The sequence below is a fragment of the Aquarana catesbeiana genome, linkage group LG03 (genome assembly GCF_042186555.1).
Source record: "Aquarana catesbeiana isolate 2022-GZ linkage group LG03, ASM4218655v1, whole genome shotgun sequence".
NCBI lineage: Eukaryota > Metazoa > Chordata > Amphibia > Anura > Ranidae > Aquarana > Aquarana catesbeiana.
This window is the reverse complement of record NC_133326.1, coordinates 623,322,341-623,344,297: the sequence shown is the minus strand read 5'-3', so window position 1 is coordinate 623,344,297 and position 21,957 is coordinate 623,322,341. Positions and strand designations below refer to the sequence as shown.

Genomic DNA, 21,957 nt, shown 5'->3' with positions numbered 1-21,957 from the left:
ATTCAGCCAGAAGTTTCTTACATGGTGCTTCAGCTGACCAATTTTTCAACCATAAGATTCTACGCATACGCACCAACCCAAGTGAAAAACGATATGCATGATAGAATCTTTAATGGTGTAAACAGCAGGTTAGCCAACCCCTGGGCCTGCTGTTCAAGTAAAACTTTGATGACCTGCTTAACATGGTCTCTAAGTATTGACAGACTCCAATCGCTGCCACTGCAGGTTGAACTACTGAACCTGCTAAGGAGAAAATATCCGTCAATAGGGATGCCATCCCTTTAATCACAGGATTCCTGAGCCTCTGAGCATTGTCTACAGGACAAGTCAGACAACAGAGGGAATGGCGGCATCAACGGCCGGTATCCCCCACATCTTTATAAACATTTCTTCCATAGGATAAAGTGTTGAAAACTTTCTCAGGCGGAAAAAACGTTTATCTGGGTTATCCCACTCAGAAAAAATGAGCTTTTTCGAGTAAATTATGAACAGGAAAAGCATGTGCTGTTTGAGGAGGCTTCAGTGACCCCAAAGATAGAGGGTTCTTTAACTGATTCAGATACGGGTACTTTAAATGTGGAGCGGACCAATCCAGCAAGGATCTGTACTAAGACTCATCCTGAGAAGCGAAGAGGGCCCTTCTCCACTTGATTCCTCAGGAGAAGGAATCATCCGTCCCATCCCGAACCTCTGAAAGGGATTTTTCTCCCCTATCCCAGAGCTCCTCTCCTGAGGGTCCCGGGTAACAGAGGAAGACCTAGTGAGTTTTCTTCCACTGAGTGAAGATGCAACTACGGCCATTAATCTTTCCTCTAGACCATAAATGGTTGAGGAAAAAACCTCTTGTGTAATGTATACAGGTGCTGAAGTGCCAGAAGCAGGTGTAGCCCCTGACCCCAAGGGCTCTCCCTGGCTAGCCGTCCCTGGCCCCTAAAGGGGGGGGGGTGCTGCAGAAAGGGAATCCTCAGAACCTGCAGGAGATCCCCTAAAGTCTCTGGTTCTTGGGGTATTTGAACCTCTGCTACCCCTAGTGCAAAGCAACAAGGTGGAGGTATCACAAAATGAACACTGACTGCTGAGCGATGTAGTCTGGCAAAAGCCTTGCTACCAAATGCCCAGTCTGGTGTTCCCTTAGTAAATGCTGCCTAGGAGAATGCGACCGTCAGCTCTGTGTCCCTCCAAAGGCTTAGTGCACCTGTAAAGTGTGCCTTCACTAGCCTGCAATATGGGCGTCTGAGCACGCTGGACGCTGTGCTGACGGCCCGCACCCCCCCCCCCCCTTTTGTTTGACAAAACACACACTTCCAGCGCGAGCCGACCCTTCGGGATCAGCATGGAGGAAAGGCGGGGGGAGGAAGGAGAGAGGCCGGTAGCGATGGGGCCTGCACGTGGCAAATGGCGGCGGCGGTAGCAGCGGTGTACAACCGCCTCACAGACCACCTGCGGCCTCCCCTTAGTCTGGGGGGAGATATCCCTAAGGATATGCAGCGTGGAAACACTGAGACAGACATCAGCATGAGAAGGTATGTGCTTTTGGCAGCCCCCGGTGGCGACAATAGGCATAGCATGCATTTACCTTAAAGCGGATCTTCACTCATTTTTTTCAACTTCAGCTCCATGGCTTCTAAATATAGCACTGAGTGCTATATGGACCTTTATTTTTATTTTTCCCTACCTTACGATAAATGTCCCGGCCCGTGTTCATTCCCTGTGGCTGTGGGCGGGGATTTTGCGGGTATTCGCATCATTTCCTCAGATCGCCGCACTGTCTCCTGGGATCTCGTGTCATTCATCCCAGGAGTCAGTGCGGACACCCACCGTGAAATCTCGCGAGATTTCAACAGACGTGACGTCAACCTGAGCTGTTGACAGCGCTACGATTTCTGTTTACTGCGCATGTGCGAGATCGGGGATAGAACGGGCGGTGCATGCTGGTCGATCAGCAGCACCGTATCCCGGAAGAGGATGCCTGTGGGCTTCACATGCCCACAGGCAAGATGACAGCCAGCAAAAGGAGAATATATAACTTTTTTTTACTGAGAAAACAGAGAGCAGTAGGCTGGAAAAACGGAACGAGTACGTTAGATATTTTAATATATCAAACATTGTCATTTTGTAAAAAAAAAAAAAAAAAAAAAAAAAAAAAAAAAAAGGAAAAAAAATTTAATGACAGTGAAACACCGCTTTAAAAGGAAAAAACCTACTAGAATTAAAAAATTCTGTGGAATCTCCCTTACCTTATCCAGCCGCAGGGTTCTGTTATACAGACCCAATCTTAACCTCTCACGGTGGGCTCAGTTTGAAAAAAACCTTCAGAGACTGGGGCCCCCTACGAATAGGGGGATCCACAGTTCTGGGCCTGTAAAGCACCCATCCAGAAATAAGGATAGAAAACCATTTTCTGATATGCGGGGTCCAGCTCTCTAAAAAGAGGAAGAGTTACAGGTAAAAACCTTGTTTCTTCGGACACGAGCCCGGGTACCATCCAATTCGGCCTAGAAAAGACACTTTGAAATGGATCTGGTTCGCCTGGCTTGCCCCAGTATAGGATATACCCTTTGGAGCTCAGCACAGGACATCTTTTCACGTCCATCACCTAAGACACTGGCATAAAAACTGAGGTATCCCTGCAAGGGATTATATAGGGGGTTGAACTTCCTGTTTAGGGTGTCACCAGTGTCCAATCACCTAGTGATACCTATATAACCCATCAGTAATTACTGAGGCTCTGTGTCCTGTGATGTTCGAGAAAGAAAATGCATCGATTACTGTAAAAATGTCACTGGCAGTGAAGGGGTTAACACTAGGGGGTGATCAAGAGGTTTACTGTGTTCCCCGTGTGTTTCTAACTGAAGGGGGAAGGGGACTGTAGGGGAGAGGACAGATTGCTGTTCATACTTTGTATGAACAGACGATCTGTCACTTCTCCCCTCAGAGAACCAGAAACTGTTTACACACACAGATCCCAGTTAGAGTGTCTCAGCACCGTTTGCGGGAGCCTGGCAGCGATTGTGACCGCCAGGCACTCGCATCGGCTTGGGAGGCGAGCAGCGCGTGCGTGCCCCTAGTGGCCGCAGCGACGTAACATAACATTGCTTCGCCCAGCTGGTCGGCAAGTGGTTGTAAACCTCAGACATGAAATTTGAGCATATCCCTCTATGGTGTGCAATTGTCTCAGAGCATGAAGTGTTATCCCGGTCTGCTACTTCATTCCTAGGTTATCAGCATTTGTCAAGTTTTTCTGACACCAAGAGAAAAAAAGGTGACAGGGTTTCTCCAGCTGATTCTGAGCCTCAGCTCTTAGAGATCCTCACTGAGCTCTGTAGAGTATAACTTCAGTTCTCCCCCTTTCTTTGAACTCTGACAAGCTTTATAATTCAGCACTTTGAACAGATGTAGAGAAGAGGGCTGCAGATAATTTTATACAACTTATGTAGGAGGATTGGTTTGATCTCTGCATCACCTGAAGCCAGTCACTTCACTGGGCATATGCAAGGGTTTACAATCTCTTTGGTTGTATGTGTATTAGCGGACTTGCAACAAAAACAGCTGAGTACAAGCTTTTGGGGACTACTCCCTTCTTGTGAGGTCCAGCAGTACTGATACACAAAGCTTTGGATCTTAGACTGCTGCAGGACCTTAAAAAAAAAAAAAAAAAAAAAAGAAAATCCAACCCAAAACACCACATTTCTCCCCCCCCCCCCACCCCCCCCATACGCTTGTCCTGAAAATGTTACTGTTGTGCACAAATTGTAAGTCACTTCCCCAATGAACATTGAGAAAATACTAAAAACCATCAATGGTCTTATTCCTCCCCCTCCACCACCCATTTACAATGACTTACTGGCTTGCTTTCTCAGAAAGTATGTGTTCCCACTGTGATGGCATAGGTTACAATGGAAGCTGTAGTTGGTCATAAACGGAAGACAAGACCTAAGAGAAAAACAATCCATTATTCGTGCATATTCTCAGCTACCCTTACCAATCGCTTTTTATTTGAAACAGCAAAAAAAAATAAAAAATTTATAGGAGCACATACGTAGTATCTATACCAAATGTCTCTGCTCCAAACCACTTCAGACAGATGCCACATTGAAGCTCGATCTCTCCAAGCTGTCGTCCATTCTCCTCATCCACCGATCCTGGCTGAGTATCCATGGTTTCACCATCTGCTGTAGAGTCCTGGGGACAATTGAAAGTTTCATAAGTGTTGAGAAAAAAAAAAAAAAAAAAAAAAAAAAGGAAGGATACATCTCTCTCAAGTCCAGACACCAATGTTAAATAGGTGCGTAATTTGTCCCACCACTACTTGCACATGTGTGGGAGGGAGTCAAAAATCTGGTTTGTGTCAGTGGAGAAAAAATTAATTATAAAATCACCATTTTTCTGGGTAAATATTTCTAAAGGTGCCATTGACATGAAATGTTCAGCATATGTCGGTAACAACCCATCCAATCCATACAAAGACACCAAAACAAATAAGTTCAGAAATTAATTCATGTGAAATAAAATGGAATGACACAGGGAAGATGTATTGAACACACTAACGGAACTGTATTGAATATTTGGTACAAAATTCTTTTGTTGGGAATGACTGCTTCAAGATGCCTCCGAGGGCTTTCACACGGGAGCGGTGCGCTAGGATGGGGAAAAAAAAAGTCCTGCTAGCAGCATCTTCGGAGCGGTGAAGGAGCAGTGTGTATACCGCTCCTGCCCATTAAAATCAATGGAACAGCGCAGCTATATACTGCTGGCAAAGCGCCTCTGCAGAGGAGCTTTGCGGTGGTTTTTAACCCTTTCTCGGCCGCTAGCAGGGGGTAAAACCGCCCCGCTAGCGACGCTTTACCGCCGCCGCCTTAGTGTGAAGGGGGACAGGAGGACCCTATACAGCAAATTGTCCTTTTACCTTAAAGGAGTTGTAAAGGCAGAAGGTTTTTTATTTTAATGCATGAAGAAAAAATATAAAGATAAAAAAAATAAACTGTAGCAATACGAATACTCCTCGTGATTGGCTGAAACAGCAGCGGCACTTTTGGCTCCTGCGGCTGTCAAAGTCAGTCAGCCGAGCAGGGAAGAGAGGGGGTGGGGCCAGGTCGGGGCTCAGTGTCTGAATGGATACACGGAGCTCTGACTCGGCTTGGGTGACAACCTGTTGCAAGCTGCTGGCCGAGGGGCACTCAAAAAAGAGGAAGGGACTAGGAGCAGCAGAGAGGGACCAAAGAAGAGGAGGATCTGGGCTGCTCTGTGCAAACCAACTGCAGTCAGTGAAAGTCAAGCCCCTGAAAACTAAACTAAAATCAGAGAGGGGTGAAGAAGCTTTGCTGACGAATGCAGTTTCAATACAATAGAAGAGGGAAGTGGAGCCGTGCAGACAATCCTGGACTAGGGAAGACAATAGCCCTCATGTAGAGTTTAACCTGCTCAAATGTTTTTCACACCAACGATGCTTGTGTTTGTATGGATTTAGGCTTTAACCTGAACCTCAATCCACATCACCTGGAGGCAAAGTTTCAGTCAACCATAAGCTATGCAAGAGAATGAAGCAAAGAGAATACAGACATCTTAGATTAATTTATCAAGACCTCATTCACACTTGCAAATGACGCCATCAATGTGTGCGGGTGATTGGCCCTGGATGCAGTCTATGACCACAATTAGCTGAGGGAGCCATCAGCTTACCATTCATTTTAATAGGACTGCCTCCTGCAGCTAATTAGGGGGGTTCTGGTGAGTACTCTGATGGCCCCGTTCCCAAGTGTGAATGGGGCCTATAAGCGGTTTACTTTGCAAGGAAGTTGCACTTCACAAGGGAATTTTCCCCAGAGCTTAGTGAACATCCTGAAGATTAGCCAACTCCCATTATTCAATCGTGTGCAAGCAAAAATGCTGCTTTTTTGTACCCTTTGCATGTGACTGGGTCTTCTTTGCAAAGTTAAACTTCAGTACATTCAAAAGCTGTGGGGCAAATTTCCTTGCAAAGTGAACAGCTTATTTGCTCATCTCAGGGGAAAGAATAGTTACCAAGCAGGGTAAAATTCCCCCCCCCCCCCCCCAGCCAACAGCTCTTGGCCAGAGGGGTTGCCCAAAAATACGTCACTTCCAGCAGGAAGGACCCGCTCTCAGAACACTGGCAACATGGTGCCGAAAAGCACACAGATGCCACTCTGCTCCTCACAGACCACCCGTGCGACCCGGAACCCAGGAGTGGGGGCCCGCCGACACAGCATGCCCCCAGGGAGATCCCTCTGACCGGCAGCCACCTGTACCCTGACAACTCTGTTAGGTAAGGAAGGGGAAGGAGGGCATGGTCCCTAAAGTTCTGGGAACCTTCACTGTGCCCAGGGTCCTCAGGGGAGGGCCTCTTCCAGTTGCTGCCCCCCTGAGAAATGGGTGGAAAAAAAAAAAAAAAAATATAAAACCCAGAATGCAAGCTCTACCAGACCCAGAGGCTGTCAAGCCTGTGGTCTGGCCTCACGGGGAGACCTCCAGCTTCCGCCCTCGGCTTTGGGTCTAGAAAAAAAAAAAAAAAAAAAAAAAAAGAAGGAGGATAGAAAACCCACACAAACAGTTTTGCTGTGGGGAAACAAACCAAAAAAAAACAAAAAAAAAAAAAACAAAAAAAAAACAAAACTGAGCACAGGGAGGGGCAGGGTTTTTTAACCTACCTGGCGGTATGATTATTTCGGATTTTAGGTGCTGAAAGCGGTACAATTATTTTGCATGGAAATTTGGCGTTTTATATTGTAGGTCTGTAAATCTTAACAATAACACACTTAAATCTATCCAAACCAGAGTCTAGTAGATATCCCGGGTATGATAAAGTTTGAAACACAAAAACATAAATTATAATAAATAATTAAAAAAAAAAAAAAAAATTAGTAATAAAATAAATTTCCCCACAATTCACTATCGCTCAATTCTGCAAGTGTTCTAATTTACTATCGCTGTTTTCTAGCTGGTCTAAAGCCACTTTTGACGTAAAGGGACACTTTTTGGTTGCTATGGACAATCTCCAGTTTCCAGGCAGAAAGAACAGTGTATATCATGTAAAACTGCATGCAGGGCATGGGCCAAAGCACTGGGGACAAAAGGGATGTGAAATAATTTCATACAGTACTGTAATCTGTAAGATTACAGTACTGTATGTGTTATGATTTTTACTTTTTTTGAATTTGCCGCCAGGCTCCGCCCCCGTGCGTCGCGCCGCTCGCAGGAAACGGAGCCTGGCACGGAGAGGTTTCGGAGGAGGACGGAGTCCTCGGACACTGCGGGTGACATCGCAGGATCCCGGGGACAAGGTAAGTAAAGCCGCCCCAGGATCCTGCAATGCGATCCCGAGTGTGGCTCGGGGTTACCGCTAATGGTACTGAATTTTAACCCCGAGCCACACTCGGGAATACCGCCAGGGAGGCTACCCTCTATTAATTACCCTGAATGTATCTGAAGTCAGTCTTAAATAAAACAACTTTTAATAAATCAGACCTTTAATGTGATTTAGTGAGCTTTGTTTTACTGCAGCAGTAACTGGTCACAACTTTACTGAATGCAGCATTTCAATCCACAGCCTATCATTTTATGGCAGGTTTTCTACACCCACTTTGGGAACAGTAGGCCAAAACTAGCACATTGAGATACTGTATGCAAACAGGAAAATCCGGACAGCCGCACTCCATGAATTTTTAATGCAAATTGCTTTATTGTAAAATCAGGAACATGTCACACAGGACATCTGACAGTGTACAGGCAATCAGCTAACGCGTTTCACACTATGCCAAGCGCTTACTCACAGCACTGAATCATGGGCTATGAGTAAGCACTTAGCATAGTGTGAAACACGTTAGCTGATTGCCTATACACTGTCAGAGATGTCCTGTATGACATGTTCCTGATTTTACAATAAAGCAATTTGGATTATACATTCCTGGAGTGCGGCTGTCCGGATTTTCCTGTTTGCATACAGCTTCAACTAGCATTAGCCAGCACCTGGGGCTCCTTGTCTCTGGAGAGCAACCTTAATTTTACACCTTGGCAGTTTTTACCCTTGTGTGGGGATAACATTCCTATAGCACATTGAGGTAGTTTAAACTTTCCCCTTCCAAGGGTGTGATCAGATTCACACTCCTTTATATCGGACAATGCACCCATGAGAAGGTGAGGGATTCATTCAGCAGTTTCAGTCTACCTACCAAAGCATCTTTTTCGTTGGAAGATTCGGTGTCTGGTCCCCCTGCTGAGCCCAGTTGCATTGAGTCACTGCAATTAAAAGAGACTAGTAAATCTTTTTACAAAAATAGGATTTTTTATAACAGCTTACCTGTAAAATCCTTTTCTTTCGATGGACATCACGGGACACAGAGCCACGGTAATAACTGATGGGTTATGTAGGTACCACTAGGTATTGGACACTGGTCACACCCTAATCAGGAAGTTCAACCCCCTATATAATCCCTCCCCTTACAGGGATACCTCAGTTTTGTAGCAAAGCAATATAAGTGTATTAGAAGAGGGGCGGGACCTCTGTGTCCCATGATGTCCATCGAAAGAAAAGGATTTTACAGGTAAGCTGTTATAAAAAAAATCCTATTTTCTCTCTCGAACATCACGGGACACAGAGCCACAGTAATAACTGATGGGATGTCCCAAAGCAATGCCAACTGAGGGGGGGGGGGGGGGGGGGAGATCACAACCAAGTAGGGTGCAATCAGACCTGAGGACCCTGTACCACTGTCTGCAGCACACTACGCTCAAAGGCGATATCCTCATGCCTTCTCACATCCTGATAAAATCTGGTGAATGTATGGACTGAAGACCAGGTTGCGGCCTTGCAGATCTGAGCCATAGAGGCCCGGTGATGCACTGCCCAAGAAGCACTAATAGCCCTTGTGGAATGTGCCTTGATCTGAAACGGAGGAATCTTCTGTTTCAAACCGTAAGCTTGAATAATCAATTGTCAAATCCATTTAGAAATGGTAGCCTTTGATGCTGCCTGTCCTCTGTAGGGACCCTCTGGCAGCACAAACAAAACATCCGTTTTGCGAATTTGAGCAGTTGCTTCCAGACTGGATATAGTAAGAGCAGTCAAAACCTAAGAATGTAGTGACCTCTCTTTCGAAGAACAGGGATCTGGAAAAAAAAAAAAAAAAAAAAAAAAAAAAGGCAGAACAATGTCTTGGTTTAGATGAAAATCTGAAACCACCTTCGGTAAAAAACTAGGATGAGGGCGCAATACCACTCTATCCTTGTGTATAATCAAATAAGGCTCTTTACAGGAAAGAGCTGCTAATTCTGATACTCTTCTAGCAGAAGAGATGGCTACCAGAAAAATTAGTTTCCTTGTCAGCAAGACCAAAGGAATCTGAAGTATTGGTTCAAAAGGCTGTTTCTGGAACTACGACAGAACCAAGTTCAAGTCCCAGGGGTTTAGGGGTGCCTTAACCGGAGGATTAAGATGCATCAACCCCTGCATAAAGTTTTGGACCAAAGAATGCGAAGCAAGTGGCCGTTGAAACACTACTGATAAGGCCGAGACCTGGCCCTTGATGGTACTCAAGGCCAGCTTCATCTCTAATCCCAATTGTAGAAAATCAAGAATTCTACCTATCACATATTTTCTGGGATGCCAACCCCTGGATTTACACCAGGATACATAAGCTTTCCAGACTCTATGATAAATTACTCTGGAAGCTGGCTTCCTTGCATTGATCAAGGTAGATATCACAGGACCTGAAAGCCCACGACTCTTCAGAACGTGGGTCTCAATAGCCAAACCGTCAAATTTAGCGTTTGTAAGGCAGGATGGAACACTGGACCTTGAGATAACAGGTCTGGGCGTACCGGTAGGGTCCATGGGGAAACCACCATCATCCTTACTATTTCTGCATACCAAGTCCTTCTGGGCCAAGCGGGGGGCCACCAGAAGTACGGACTTCCTTTCCTGCCTGATCCTGCGAAGGAGTCGTGGCAGTAGCAGAATAGGCAGGAATGCATAAATCAGTGAGAACCGATGCCACGGGATGCAAAGAGATCTACATCTGGAACCCCCCCCATCTTTGGCATATGGCCCAAAAGACGTCGGGATGCAGAGACCATTCCCCTGGGGAGTAGCTGCTGGCGACTTAGATAGTCCGCCTGCCAGTTCTCTATTCCTGGAATGAAAACTGCCAATATGCATGGCACATGCATCTCTGCCCAGACTAAGGCTGGCCATACACTATTCAATTTTCCTGTTCAACTTTCCTTTAGATTTACCAAAACCATATAATAGGAGGTCAAACCTAAACACTTTCAATTTGGATGCAATCAGGCAGGCCCTTGTACTACATAGTTGAAGGTAAATCTAAAGAAAATTGAACAGGAAAATTGTATGGTGTATGGCCAGCTTAAGATCTGGTTCACCTCTGAGCAGCTCGGCTCCGGGTGCCTCCCTGATGATTGACATAAGCCACTGCTGTGGCTTTGTCGGACTGAATCCTGACCGGGCAACCCTGTAGCCTGATAGTCCAGGCCTTTAGGGCTAGATATACCACCCGGATTTCCAGAATGTTGATGGGTAAGGACTTGGACTATAGCCCCTGGATCGCAGATTGTTCCAGAACTGCTCCCCAACCTGACAGACTGGCATCTGTTACCACCGTCCAGGTAACCGGCAGAAAGGATTTCCCCTTCTGCAGGTTTTCGGGTATGAGCCACCAATTGAGGCTCTGACGCACCGCATGAGACAGGTGCATCGGAAAGTCTAATGCCGGAACCTTCTTGTTCCAGGCCGACAGAATACTGTGTTGCAGCAGTCTTGAATAAAACTGAGCATAGGGAACTGCTTCAAATGAAGACACCATCTTTCCTAGCAGCCTCATACAAAGGCAGACAGAAGGACCCATCTTGGTCCTGTCAGAATCAGCTCCCTTAAAGCAGTAATCTTTGCCTGAGGAAGAAATACTTTCTCCTGGCTTGTATCTATGATCAGACCCAAATACTCCAGTCTTCTTACTGGTTTTAGGAAAGATTTTTTCTAGGTTGAGGATCCAACCTAGGTGTTCCAGATACTTGACCGTGGTCCTCAAGTTCCTGTTCAAGGAGGCTACCGACCGGTCGATCAAGAGCAGGTCGTCTAGGTATGCTATGACAGTTATACCCTAAACCCCTAATCTGGCCAGAGGAGGAGCCAAGATCTGTGAACACTCGAGGTGTAGTGGCTATCCTGAAGGGCAGAGCCACAAACTGGAAATGGCGCCCTCCTATCTCGAAGCGCAGAAACTTCTGATGAGCGGGAAAAATGGGCACATGTAGATATGCATCTCTGATGTCCATCGATGCCAAAAATTCTCCTCCCTGCAGGATGGAGACTACTGTCCGAATTGATTCCATGCGGAAGGACTGAATCCTTAGGAATCGATTCAGATCTCTTAAATCCAGAATGGGTCTGACAACCCCATTTGGTTTTTGGACCGTAAAAAGGTTGGAATAGAAGCCCAATCCTTGATCCTTTGTGGGAACCATCATAATGACGTCTTGCGACAAAAGTCGCTCTAACGCTAGAAGGAGCCACTGCTTCTTCTCTGGGTCTCTGGGAACACTTGATCTGAGGAAACGAGGAGAGGGAAATCATTGGAACTCCAGCTTGTACCCTAAGGTTACCATGGAGATTGCCCATCTGTCCTGGAAGTCCTCCTGCCAGAGCTCTGAGAACTGTAGCAGTCTTCCCCCCACTCGAGCGAGCGGGGGCGCCCCCTCATGAAGAGGCCTTTGTGTCTTGTCTAGTAGACTTCTTCCCCCAGGACCTTTTGTCCCTGGGGTTGACTCTTGTTTCTTGACGCTGACGAGGAGGCCGTCGTGACTGCCTGGAGGCTGATGCCCCTGGCGCTGGGGAAAGAGTCCGTTTGAAAGAGGGACGCTTACTCTTAACAGGTAAGAGTGCTTTTCCCACAAGAGATTCTCTTGATAGTTATCCAAGTCTTCTCCAAACAACCTTGCACCACAAAAAGGAAACCCAGCCAACAGCTTCTTACATGGTGCTTCGGCTGACCAATTTTTCAACCATAAGATTCTACGCATATGCCCCAACCCAAGTGAAAGACGAGAGGTTTGCATGATAGAATCTGATGGAGTCAACATCATAACATAAGGCCGCTGGAAGGTTAGCAAACCCCTGGGCCTTCTGTTCAGGTAGAACTTTGATGACCTGCTTAACATGGTCTCTGAAGTATTGACAGACTCCAGTCGCTGCTACTGCAGGTTGAGCCACTGAACCTGCTAAGGAAAAAACATCCTTCAATAAGGATTCCATCTTTTTATCCACATTGTCCCTGAGCATCGTCTACAGGACAAGTCAGGCTATTATTTACAGAGGAAATGGCTGCATCAATGGCCGGTATTCCCCACATCTTAATAAATTTTTCTTCCATAGGATAAAAAGTGTTGAAAACTTTTTCGGCGGAAGAAAACACTTATCTGGGTGATCCCACTCAGAATAAAGGAGCTTTTCAAGCAAATTATGAACAAGAAAAGCATGTGCTGTTTGAGAAGGTTTCAGCGACCCCAAAGAAGATGGTTCCTTAACTGATTCAGATATGGGCAACTTAAATGTTGAGCGGACCAATCCAGTAAGGATCTGTACTAAGACCTTCTCCTCTTGGGAAGCCGAAGAGGGTCCCTCTCCACCTGATTCCTCAGAAGAGGTATCATCCGCCCCATCCCGATCCTCTGAAAGGGATTCCTCTCCTTTATCCCAGAGCTCCTCTGACTGAGGGCCTTGGGAAACAGAGGAAAGCCTAGTACGTTTTCTTCCACTGAGTGAAGATGTAATCACGGCCATTAATCTTTCCTCTAAACCAGTAATGGTTGAGGAAAAAACCCTCTTGTGTAATGTATACAGGGGCTGAAGTGCCAGAAGCAGGTATAGCCCCTGACCCCAACGGCTCTCCCTGGCTAGCTGTCCCTGGCCCCTCGGGGGGGGTGCTAGGATGCTGCAGAAAGGGGGTCCTCAGAACCTGAATGAGATCCCCTAGAGCCTCTGGTTCTGGGGGTATTTGAACCTCTTCTACCCATAGTGCAAAGCAACAAGGAGGTATCCAAAATGAACACTGACTGCTGAGCGATGTAGTCTGGCAAAATCCTTGCTACCAAATGCCCAGTCTGGTGTTACCTTAGTAAATGCAGCCTAGGAGAATGCCTGTGTCCCACCTTACATGCGACCGTCAGCTCTGTGTCCCTCCAAAGGCTCAGAGCACCTGTAAAGTGTGCTTTAAATAGCCATGCTTCTGGCAATGTGGGCGTCTGAGCACGCTAACGCCCCCCCCCCCCCCACAGCTCCCCCTTCGTTTTTTCGAAAACATGCGCTTCCCGCGTGAGGCGACCCTTCTGGGACAAGCCTGGAGGAAGGCTGGGGGTGGAGGAGGAAGGAGAGAGGCCGGCAGTGATGGGGCCTGCACGTGCAATGGCGGCGGCGTTGACAGTGCGGTGTAAAACCGCTTTACGGCCCACCTGCGGCCTCCCCCTAGCCTGGGGGGGGGGGGGGAATATCCCAGAGGAGAAAACCCCCCATCCCATCCTACCTGGAGCCAGCCGGAGGAGCTTGTGCAGCGTTGAACGCTGAGACAGACATCAGCGTGAGAAGGTATGTGCTCTTGGCAGCCCCCGGAGGTCACAATAGGCATAGCATGCATTTACCTTAAAGGAGAAAACCTACTAGAATTAAAAAATTCTGTGGAATCTCCTCTTACCTTATCCAGCCGCAGGGTTCTGTTTGTACAGACCCAATCTTCACCTCTCACGGTGGGCTCCGTTTGAAAAAACCATCAGAGACTGGGGCCCCCTACGAATAAGGGGATCCACAGTTCTGGCCCTGTAGAGCACCCAGCCAGAAATAAGGTGTTAAAGACCCTTTTCTGATATGCGGGGTCCAGCTCTCTAAAAAGAGAAGCATTACAGGTAAAACCTCGTTTCTTCGGACACGAGGCCCGGGTACCATCCAATTCGGCCTAGAAAGGACACTTTGAATGGATCCGTTTTGCCTGGCTTGCCCCAGTATAGGATCTTAGGATATTCCCTTTGGAGCTTCAGCACAGGACATCTTTACACGCCCAACACCTAAGACACTGGCGTAAAAACTGAGGTATCCCTGTAAGGGGAGGGATTATATAGGGGGTTGAACTTCCTGCTTAGGGTGTGACCAGTGTCCAATACCTAGTGGTACCTACATAACCCATCAGTTCTTACTGTGGCTCTGTGTCCCGTGATGTTCGAGAAAGAAAATACTTTTTTATAATATAATCATTTTATATATATTTTTTTAATAAAATATATATTTTATGAATTTAAATTCTATATCCAGTTCTTAGCAAAGAGGAGAATCGGATGGTCAACTGTTGGGGGGAAAATAGCCAAGTCCAACTTTTTGACCGTGTTAAAACCACAGCACCCACCCCCCGTTACCTCTCCCGCCAGCCTCATGCTGACACAGATCTGAATTTGGTGTGGCTGTGCGTAGCTTGTATCATTCATTAAGAGTTGATAGAAAAAAATATAAGAATTAAATGCACTATTGCATAACTGCTTTTTTTGTGCATTTGAACCTACAAAACATTGCAACCATGATCAGTAGATGGTGGGTGCAGTGCTCACTTCTGCAGACTCTTTCTACAGCGGAGATCCATACCGGGGGGGGGGGGTTTCGGGTAATCACTAAAGTACTGTGATTTTCAAACAGTTGATCGAAATTCACTTCCATGTGTGTCATATCAAGTGGGTTGTTCACTATAGATCAAGTATTTCTCAGGAGAGATCGACTAGAGAAGAATTTAAGAGTTTATCAAAGCTTGAATGGCTACCATACATCTGTTTTCACACTGGCATTCCTGCACAAAAACAAAAACAAAACAAAAAAAACAAAACACACACTTATAGAAGTGTACCTATGGGGGAGGTTTTACCATTCTTCCAGAAGTGCATTTGTGAGGTCAGGCACTGATGTTGGACAAAAAGGCCTGGCTCACAGTCTCTGCTCCAATTCATCCCTAAGGTGTTCTATCGGATTGAGGTCAGGACTCTGCACCAGCCTGTCACGTTCCTCCACCCCAAGTCATTTGGTGGAGGGGGGATTATGTGTTGGGGTTGTATTTCAGAGGTTGGCCTTGGCCCCTTAGTTCCAGTGAAGGGAACTCTTAAGGCGTCAGCATACCAAGACATTTTGGACAATTTCATGCTCCCAACTTTGTGGAAACAGTTTGGGGATGACCCGTTCCGGTTCCAATATGACTGCACACCAGTGCACAAAGCAAGGTCCATAAAAAGACATGGCTGAGCGAGTTTGGGGTGGAGGAACTTGACTGGCCTGCACAGAGTCCTGACCTCAATCCGACAGAACACCTTTGGGATGAATTCAAGCAGACACCGCGAGCCAGGCCTTCTCGTCCACATCAGTGCCTGACCTCACAAATGCACTTCTGGAAGAAGTGTCAAACATTCCCATAGATACTACTAAACCTTGTGGACAGCCTTCTCAGAAGAGTTGAAGCTGTGATCGCTGCAAAGGGTGGGCCAAGTCAGTATTGAACCCTACAGACTAAGACGTCATTAAAGTTCATGTGCGTGTAAAGGCAGGGGTCCCAATACTTTTGATAATATAGTACACACACACCTTTATTAGTTACACCAGTTCAATTGCTTGGCAACAACTTGCCAATCTCATGGTAGCAACTCCATGCATTTAAGCATCTAGAGGACTTGCTGAAGTTCAAACCGAGCATCAGAATAGGCAAGAAAGGGGATTGAAGTGATTTTGAAGGTGGCGTGAATGTTGGTGCCAGTCTGAGTATTAGAGAATCTGCTGATCTACTGGGACTTTCACACTCACCACCATCTCTAGGTTTTACAGAGAATGGTCCAAAAGAGAAAATATCCAGTGAGCGGGTGTTGTGTGGAAGAATATGCCTTGTTGTCAGAGGGCAGAATACCATCTCCGAACCCACAGCACATCAAAAGCAGATGGGCTACAGCAGTGGTTCTCAAACTCAGTCCTCAACAGGCCATGTTTTCAGGTTTTCCTTTACTTTGCACACACAACATCAAGGATGTAGTATTGATAAAAGCCATTTTATCTAAGGGAAGTTCCCAAAACACAGTTGTTGGGGGTACTTGAGGACTGAGGTTAAAAACCACATCGAGTGCCACTCCTGTCAGCCAAGAACAGGAAACTGAGGCTACAATTCGCACAGGATCACCAAAATTGGACAATAGAAGATTGGAAAAACTTTGCCTTGTCTGAGGAGTCGATTTCAGCTGCAACATTCAAATGGTCGGGGGGGGGGGGAGGGGGGGGGGGTCACCTTCCTCTGGATCAACTTTGGGTATAGGATTGGGTATATGGGATTGTATGCTATTTATTTTATAGATGAAATGTGTCTTTTTTCAACCTGACTAACTATGTAACTATATTGCCTTGTAGCAACAGTTCAAACTGGTGGTGTAATGGTGTGCGGGGATATTTTCTTGGCACACTTTGCGCTCTTAGTACCAACTGAGCATTATTTAAACACTTTGTCCTACCGCAGTATTGTTGCTGACCATGTCCATCCCTTTATTATTATTCTACAGGATTTATATAGCACCAACAGTTTATGCAGCGCTTTACAATATAAAAGGGAAACCATAAAATACAAGGGGATTACTAGGGTCCTGTTCAGAAGAGTTTACAATCTAATAGGGTGGTACAAAAGGTTGTAACTGTGGGGAATGAGCTGATGGAAGTGGTAAAAGATTAGTTGGAGATGTGATAAGATTCCCTGAAGAGATGAGTTTTCAGGGATCGCCTGACAGGTTGAGGTAGAGAGTTCCAGAGGATGGGAGAGGCTCTGGAGAAATCCTGGAGATGAGCATGGGAGGGAGAGACAAGGGAGCTTGAGTGTAGGAGATCTTGAGGAGCAGAGAGGATGGTTTGGGTGATATTTGGAGATAAAATTGGTGATTTAGCATAGGGCAGAGTTGTGAATGGCTTTGTATGTTGTGGTTAGTATTTTTAATTTGCTGGGCGATCCGTCACCAGTGTAGGGATTGGTGAAGAGGGGTGGCAGACGCGGAGCGGTTAGTGAGGTTGACAAGTCTGGCAGCACCATTCATGATAGACTGAAGAGGGAATAGCCTGCAGAGAGGTAGGCCTATGAGGAGGGAGTTACAATAGTCAAGGTGAGATAACAAGGGGCGAATTTTAGAGCCAAGTAAAAGGATTGAGCCGGCAACTGTAGTCCATATAGCGATTTTAATGGTTGGTTACAAAAAGTGACAAGCAAAACAGCTCACCTAAAAGAGGATCTTACATATTGTACTGGGAGTTACCCGTGGTGTGCGCTGTCTCTCTCTTTAGATGTACCTGACGTATTTGAGAGACATTACGGATGTGAAGTTTACAAGCTTTTGACAACGATTGGGATTTGGGGCTGAAGGGACAGGTCAGAGTCTAAGATTACACCTAGTACCCTGGCATGAGGGGAGGGATTGATGGTTGCAGTATTGATTTTAATGGAAAAGTCATAGATTGGGGGGTCACAATATTATCAGCTTGGTTTTAGAAAGATTTAGTTTGAGGAAGTGATGCAACATCCATGCTGATATGTCATTAATGTGAGAGGAGACTGAAGGAGTGAGGCGAGGAAGAGAGGAGAGATAGATTTGGGTGTCATCGGCGTATAGACGGTACTGGAAGCTGTGGACGGTTATCAAGTGACCAAAGGGAGGAGGTGTAGCTAGAGAAGAGAAGGGCTCCAAGAACAGAGCCTTGGGGGACCCCCACAGAAAGAGCAATGGAGGGGCGGAGAAAGTTGTGCGCTGTGATCGGTAGGAGGAGAACCTTTATGACTACAGTGTACACATCTTCTGATGGCTCCTTCCAGCAGGATAATGCACCATGTCACAAAGCTCCGATCATCTCACCACTGGTTTCTTGAACATGACAATGTGGTCACTGTACTCCAATGGTCTCCACACTCACCAGATCTCAATCCAATAGAGCACCTCTGGGATGTGGTGGAACAGGAGATTTGCATCATGGATGTGCAGCTGATAAATCTGCAGCAACTGCGTGATGCCATCATGTCAATATGGACCAAAATCTGAGGAAGGTTTCCAACACCTTGTTGAATCTACGACAAGAATTGAGGCAGTTCTGACGGCAAAAGGGGTCCAACCCGGTACTAGCAAAGTACCTAATAAAGTAGCCTGTAGAGTATATTGTACATTCACATCAGTCCCTGCCATGGAGGAGCTTACAATCTAACGTCCCGAACTCACATATACTGGGGCCAATGTACACAGGAGCCAATTATCCTCCCAGCAGGTCTTTGTAGTGTGGGAGGAGAGTGGAGAACCCGAAGGAAATCCACACAGGACATGCAAACTGCAGGCAGGTGGTGTCCTGGTTGGGATCTAAACCGACGCCACTTTTGGGAAAGAAATGCGCACAGGGCATGTATTGGGGGGGGGGGTATATGAACGTGTTGCGGCTCTGAGGCCCCCGTACACACTGCGTATAGAGGGAACGAGCATTCCCGCTTGGGCTTTCGAAAACGCAATTCTGTGTTTTTAGGTGAAGTGGGCTGCCCTATTCGCCACGCACTGAATTGCGCTTTCAAAAGCCCAAGCGGGAATGCTCTTCCCCTCTATACGCAGTGTGTACAGTGGGCCTCGGAGCCGCGACACGTTCATATATCCCCCACCACCAGTACATCAATCGCTCACAAGCTGCATGGTTTTGTTGAGCGACCCACAAAAGGCAGGATTTGTAAAGAGGATCGACCACGCTTTATGGGAAAAAAAAATAAATAAAAAATCGCAGGAATCAGGTTTCTGCACATCAATATAGACAGTATAAAAAAAGATGCTAAATAATAATAAAAACCACACACACACACACACACACACACACGTGTTTTTTAATACAGGTCAGCGCTACAAATGTGGCGCAAGCACTCTGCCAGTTGCTGGAGGTACTCTTTATATTGTCATCTCTATGGTTGGAAACAGAACAGCTGCTATGGGCAACAAGCCACTCCCCCCCCCCACCACACAGGACCCATTATAGTGCAGGGGGCACTTTGTCAGCTGGAGCTTCCCATAGACTGCCCTCCATCATTATAATGGGACTTGTAGTGCAAGCACAGCACACTCACCTCCCCCCCATTCATAGCACAGGCACCCTTACACCTCTACCATCACACGCCCCGCCCCTCCTCATCCTTACCCGCTCCGGTTATCCCCGCCCCCTCCCGGGCTAGAGCCGGACCCTCCGCCTCCTCCCGCCTCCGCACCCTCCTTCTCCGCCACCGCCGCCATCTTCACACGCGTGACACCGCGAGGCGCGCGCCGCCGCCGGGAGGAGCCTGGGCGGGGCATGGCGGAAACTGCGCAGTGGAGAGGAGGAAGGGCGCCGCGGCCATATTTGTTGCGGGCGGGGGAGGAGCCGCTTGGCGTCAGTAATTGAGAGAAGCGCGGGAAAAGATTCGATTGAAGACACGTGACCACGTGTAGCGCGTGTGTGTGAGGAAGACACAAAGAGAGCGGAGGGGAGAGAGGAGAGATCAGGGACTACTTCGTCAATGTTTACATGCCTGCATTGATATCATCTATGTCTCTATGCTATTCAATTAACCACTTCAGCTCCAGACCAATTGGCTGGCCAAAAACCAGAGGACTTTTTAAAATTTGGCACTGCGCTGTTTTGACTGCCAATTGCGCGGTCATGCAATGCTGTACCCAAACGAAATTTGGGTCCTTTTTTTTCCCATACATAGAGCTTTCTTTTGATGGCATTTGATTACCTCTGCGATTTTTATTTTTTTGAAATATAAACGGAAAAAGACCGAAAATTTTGAAAAAAATTGATATTTTCTAATTTTTGTTATAAGAAAAATCCAATAAACTCAATTTTAGTCATACATTTAGGCCAAAATGTATTCGGCCACGTCTTTGGTAAAAAAAATGTCAATAAGCGTATATTGGTTTGCGCAAAAGTTATAGCGTCTACAAACTAGGGTACATTTTCTGGAATTTACGCAGTTTTTTAGTTTATGACTGCTTGAGGTGCTAAAATGGCAGGGCAGTACAACCCCCCCCAAATGACCCCATTTTGGAAAGTAGACACCCCAAGGAAATTGCTGAGAGGCATGTTGAGCCCATTAAATATTTTAGTTTTTTGTCCCAAGTGATTGAATAACACAGGCCATGGTTATATGTGGAATTACACCCCAAATGACCCCATTTTGGAAAGTAGACACCCCAAGCTATTTGCTGAGAGGCATGTTGAGTCCATGGAATATTTTATATTTTGCCACAAATTGCAGGAAAATGACAAACTTTATTTATTTATTTATTTATTTTGCACAAAGTTGTCACTAAATGATATATTGCTCACACAGGCCATGGGAATATGTGGAATTGCACCCCAAAATACATTCTGCTGCTTCTGAGTACGGGGATACCACATGTGTGGGACTTTTTAGGAGCCTAGCCGCGTACGGGACCCCAAAGCCAATCACCGCCTTCAGGATTTCTAAGGGTGTAAATTTTTGATTTCACTCCTCACTACCTATCACAGTTTCGAAGGCCATAAAATGCCCAGATGGCACAAAACCTCCACAAATGACCCCATTTTGCAAAGTAGACACCCCAAGCTATTTGCTGAGAGGCATGGTGAGTATTTTGCAGCTCTCATTTGTTTTTGAAAATGAAGAAAGAAAAGAAAAATGTAATTTTTTTTCTTTTTTCAAATTTCAAAACTTTGTGACAAAAAGCGAAATCTGCAAAATACTCACCATGCCTCTCAGCAAATAGCTTCTGGTGTCTACTTTCCAAAATGGGGTCATTTGGGGGGGGGGTTGTGCCATCTTCTGGGCATTCCATGGCCTCAGAAACTGTGATAGGCAGTGAGGAGTGAAATAAAAAAAATTACACCCTTAGAAAGCCTGAAGGCGGTGCTTGGTTTTCGGGGTCCCGTGCGCGGCTAGGCTCCCAAAAAGTCTCACACATGTGGTATCCCCGTACTCAGGAGAAGCAACAGAATGTATTTTGGGGTGTAATTTCACATATTCCCATGGCATGTTTGAGCAATATATCATTTAGTGACAACTGTGCAAAAAAAAAAAAAAAAAAAATTGTCATTTTCCCGCAACTTGTGTTAAAATATATCCATGGCCTTGACATGCCTCTCAGCAAATAGCTTGGGGTGTCTACTTTCCAAAATGGGGTCATTTGGGGGGGGGGGTTTAAACTGTCCTGGCATTTTATGCACAACATTTAGAAGCTTATGTCACACATCACCCACTCTTCTAACCACTTGAAGACAAAGCCCTTTCTGACACTTGTTTACATGAAAAAATATATTTTTTTTGCAAGAAAATTACTTTGAACCCCCAAACATTATATATTTTTTTAAAGCAAAGGACCTTGTAAAACACACTATATTGCCCAAATGTTTGATGTAATAAAAAAGATCATCTTAGGCCGAGTACATGGATACCAAACAGGACATGCTTTAAAATTGCGCACAAACGTGCAGCTGCGACAAACTACATACATTTTTAAAAGCCTTTAAACGCCTTTACAGGTTACCACTTTAGATTTTCGGAGGAGGTCTACTGCTAAAATTACTGCCCTCGATCTGACCTTCGCAGTGATACCTCACATGCATGGTGCAATTGCTGTTTACATATGACGCCAGACCGACGCTTGCTTTCGCCTTTGGCGTACCTGAAAACAAAAAAACGGTTAACAAGAAAACACAGTAAACAGTAAAGTATAAAAAAATTACATACCTGAAAAGCAAACAGGATAAAACATGATAACAATAAATCATTGCAGAATAGAATACAGTAAAAAGGAGCAGAACAATAGAGAGAGAATAGAGAGAGAGAGAGAGAGAACAATAAAACGACAACTATTTTTGTTTTTTTTATTTTATTTTTTTTTTTGTTT

At 45.9% G+C, this 21,957-nt stretch overlaps 1 protein-coding gene across 1 annotated transcript in view; it reads right to left on the bottom strand.

Moving 5' to 3' along the window:
- The window catches only part of ASH2L (ASH2 like, histone lysine methyltransferase complex subunit), a 66,737-nt gene extending 47,374 nt beyond the window's left edge, over positions 1 to 19,363 (bottom strand). Inside the window, exons 1-4 of the mRNA XM_073622361.1 lie at positions 19,229 to 19,363; positions 8,187 to 8,253; positions 4,040 to 4,182; positions 3,845 to 3,933 (exon numbers count right to left, since the gene is read on the bottom strand). Of these exons, the coding sequence (XP_073478462.1) occupies positions 3,845 to 3,933; positions 4,040 to 4,182; positions 8,187 to 8,253; positions 19,229 to 19,320 (391 nt within the window). The 5' untranslated portion in view covers positions 19,321 to 19,363. The remainder of the gene's footprint in view (positions 1 to 3,844; positions 3,934 to 4,039; positions 4,183 to 8,186; positions 8,254 to 19,228) is intronic.
- Between the last annotated feature and the right edge of the window lie 2,594 nt (positions 19,364 to 21,957).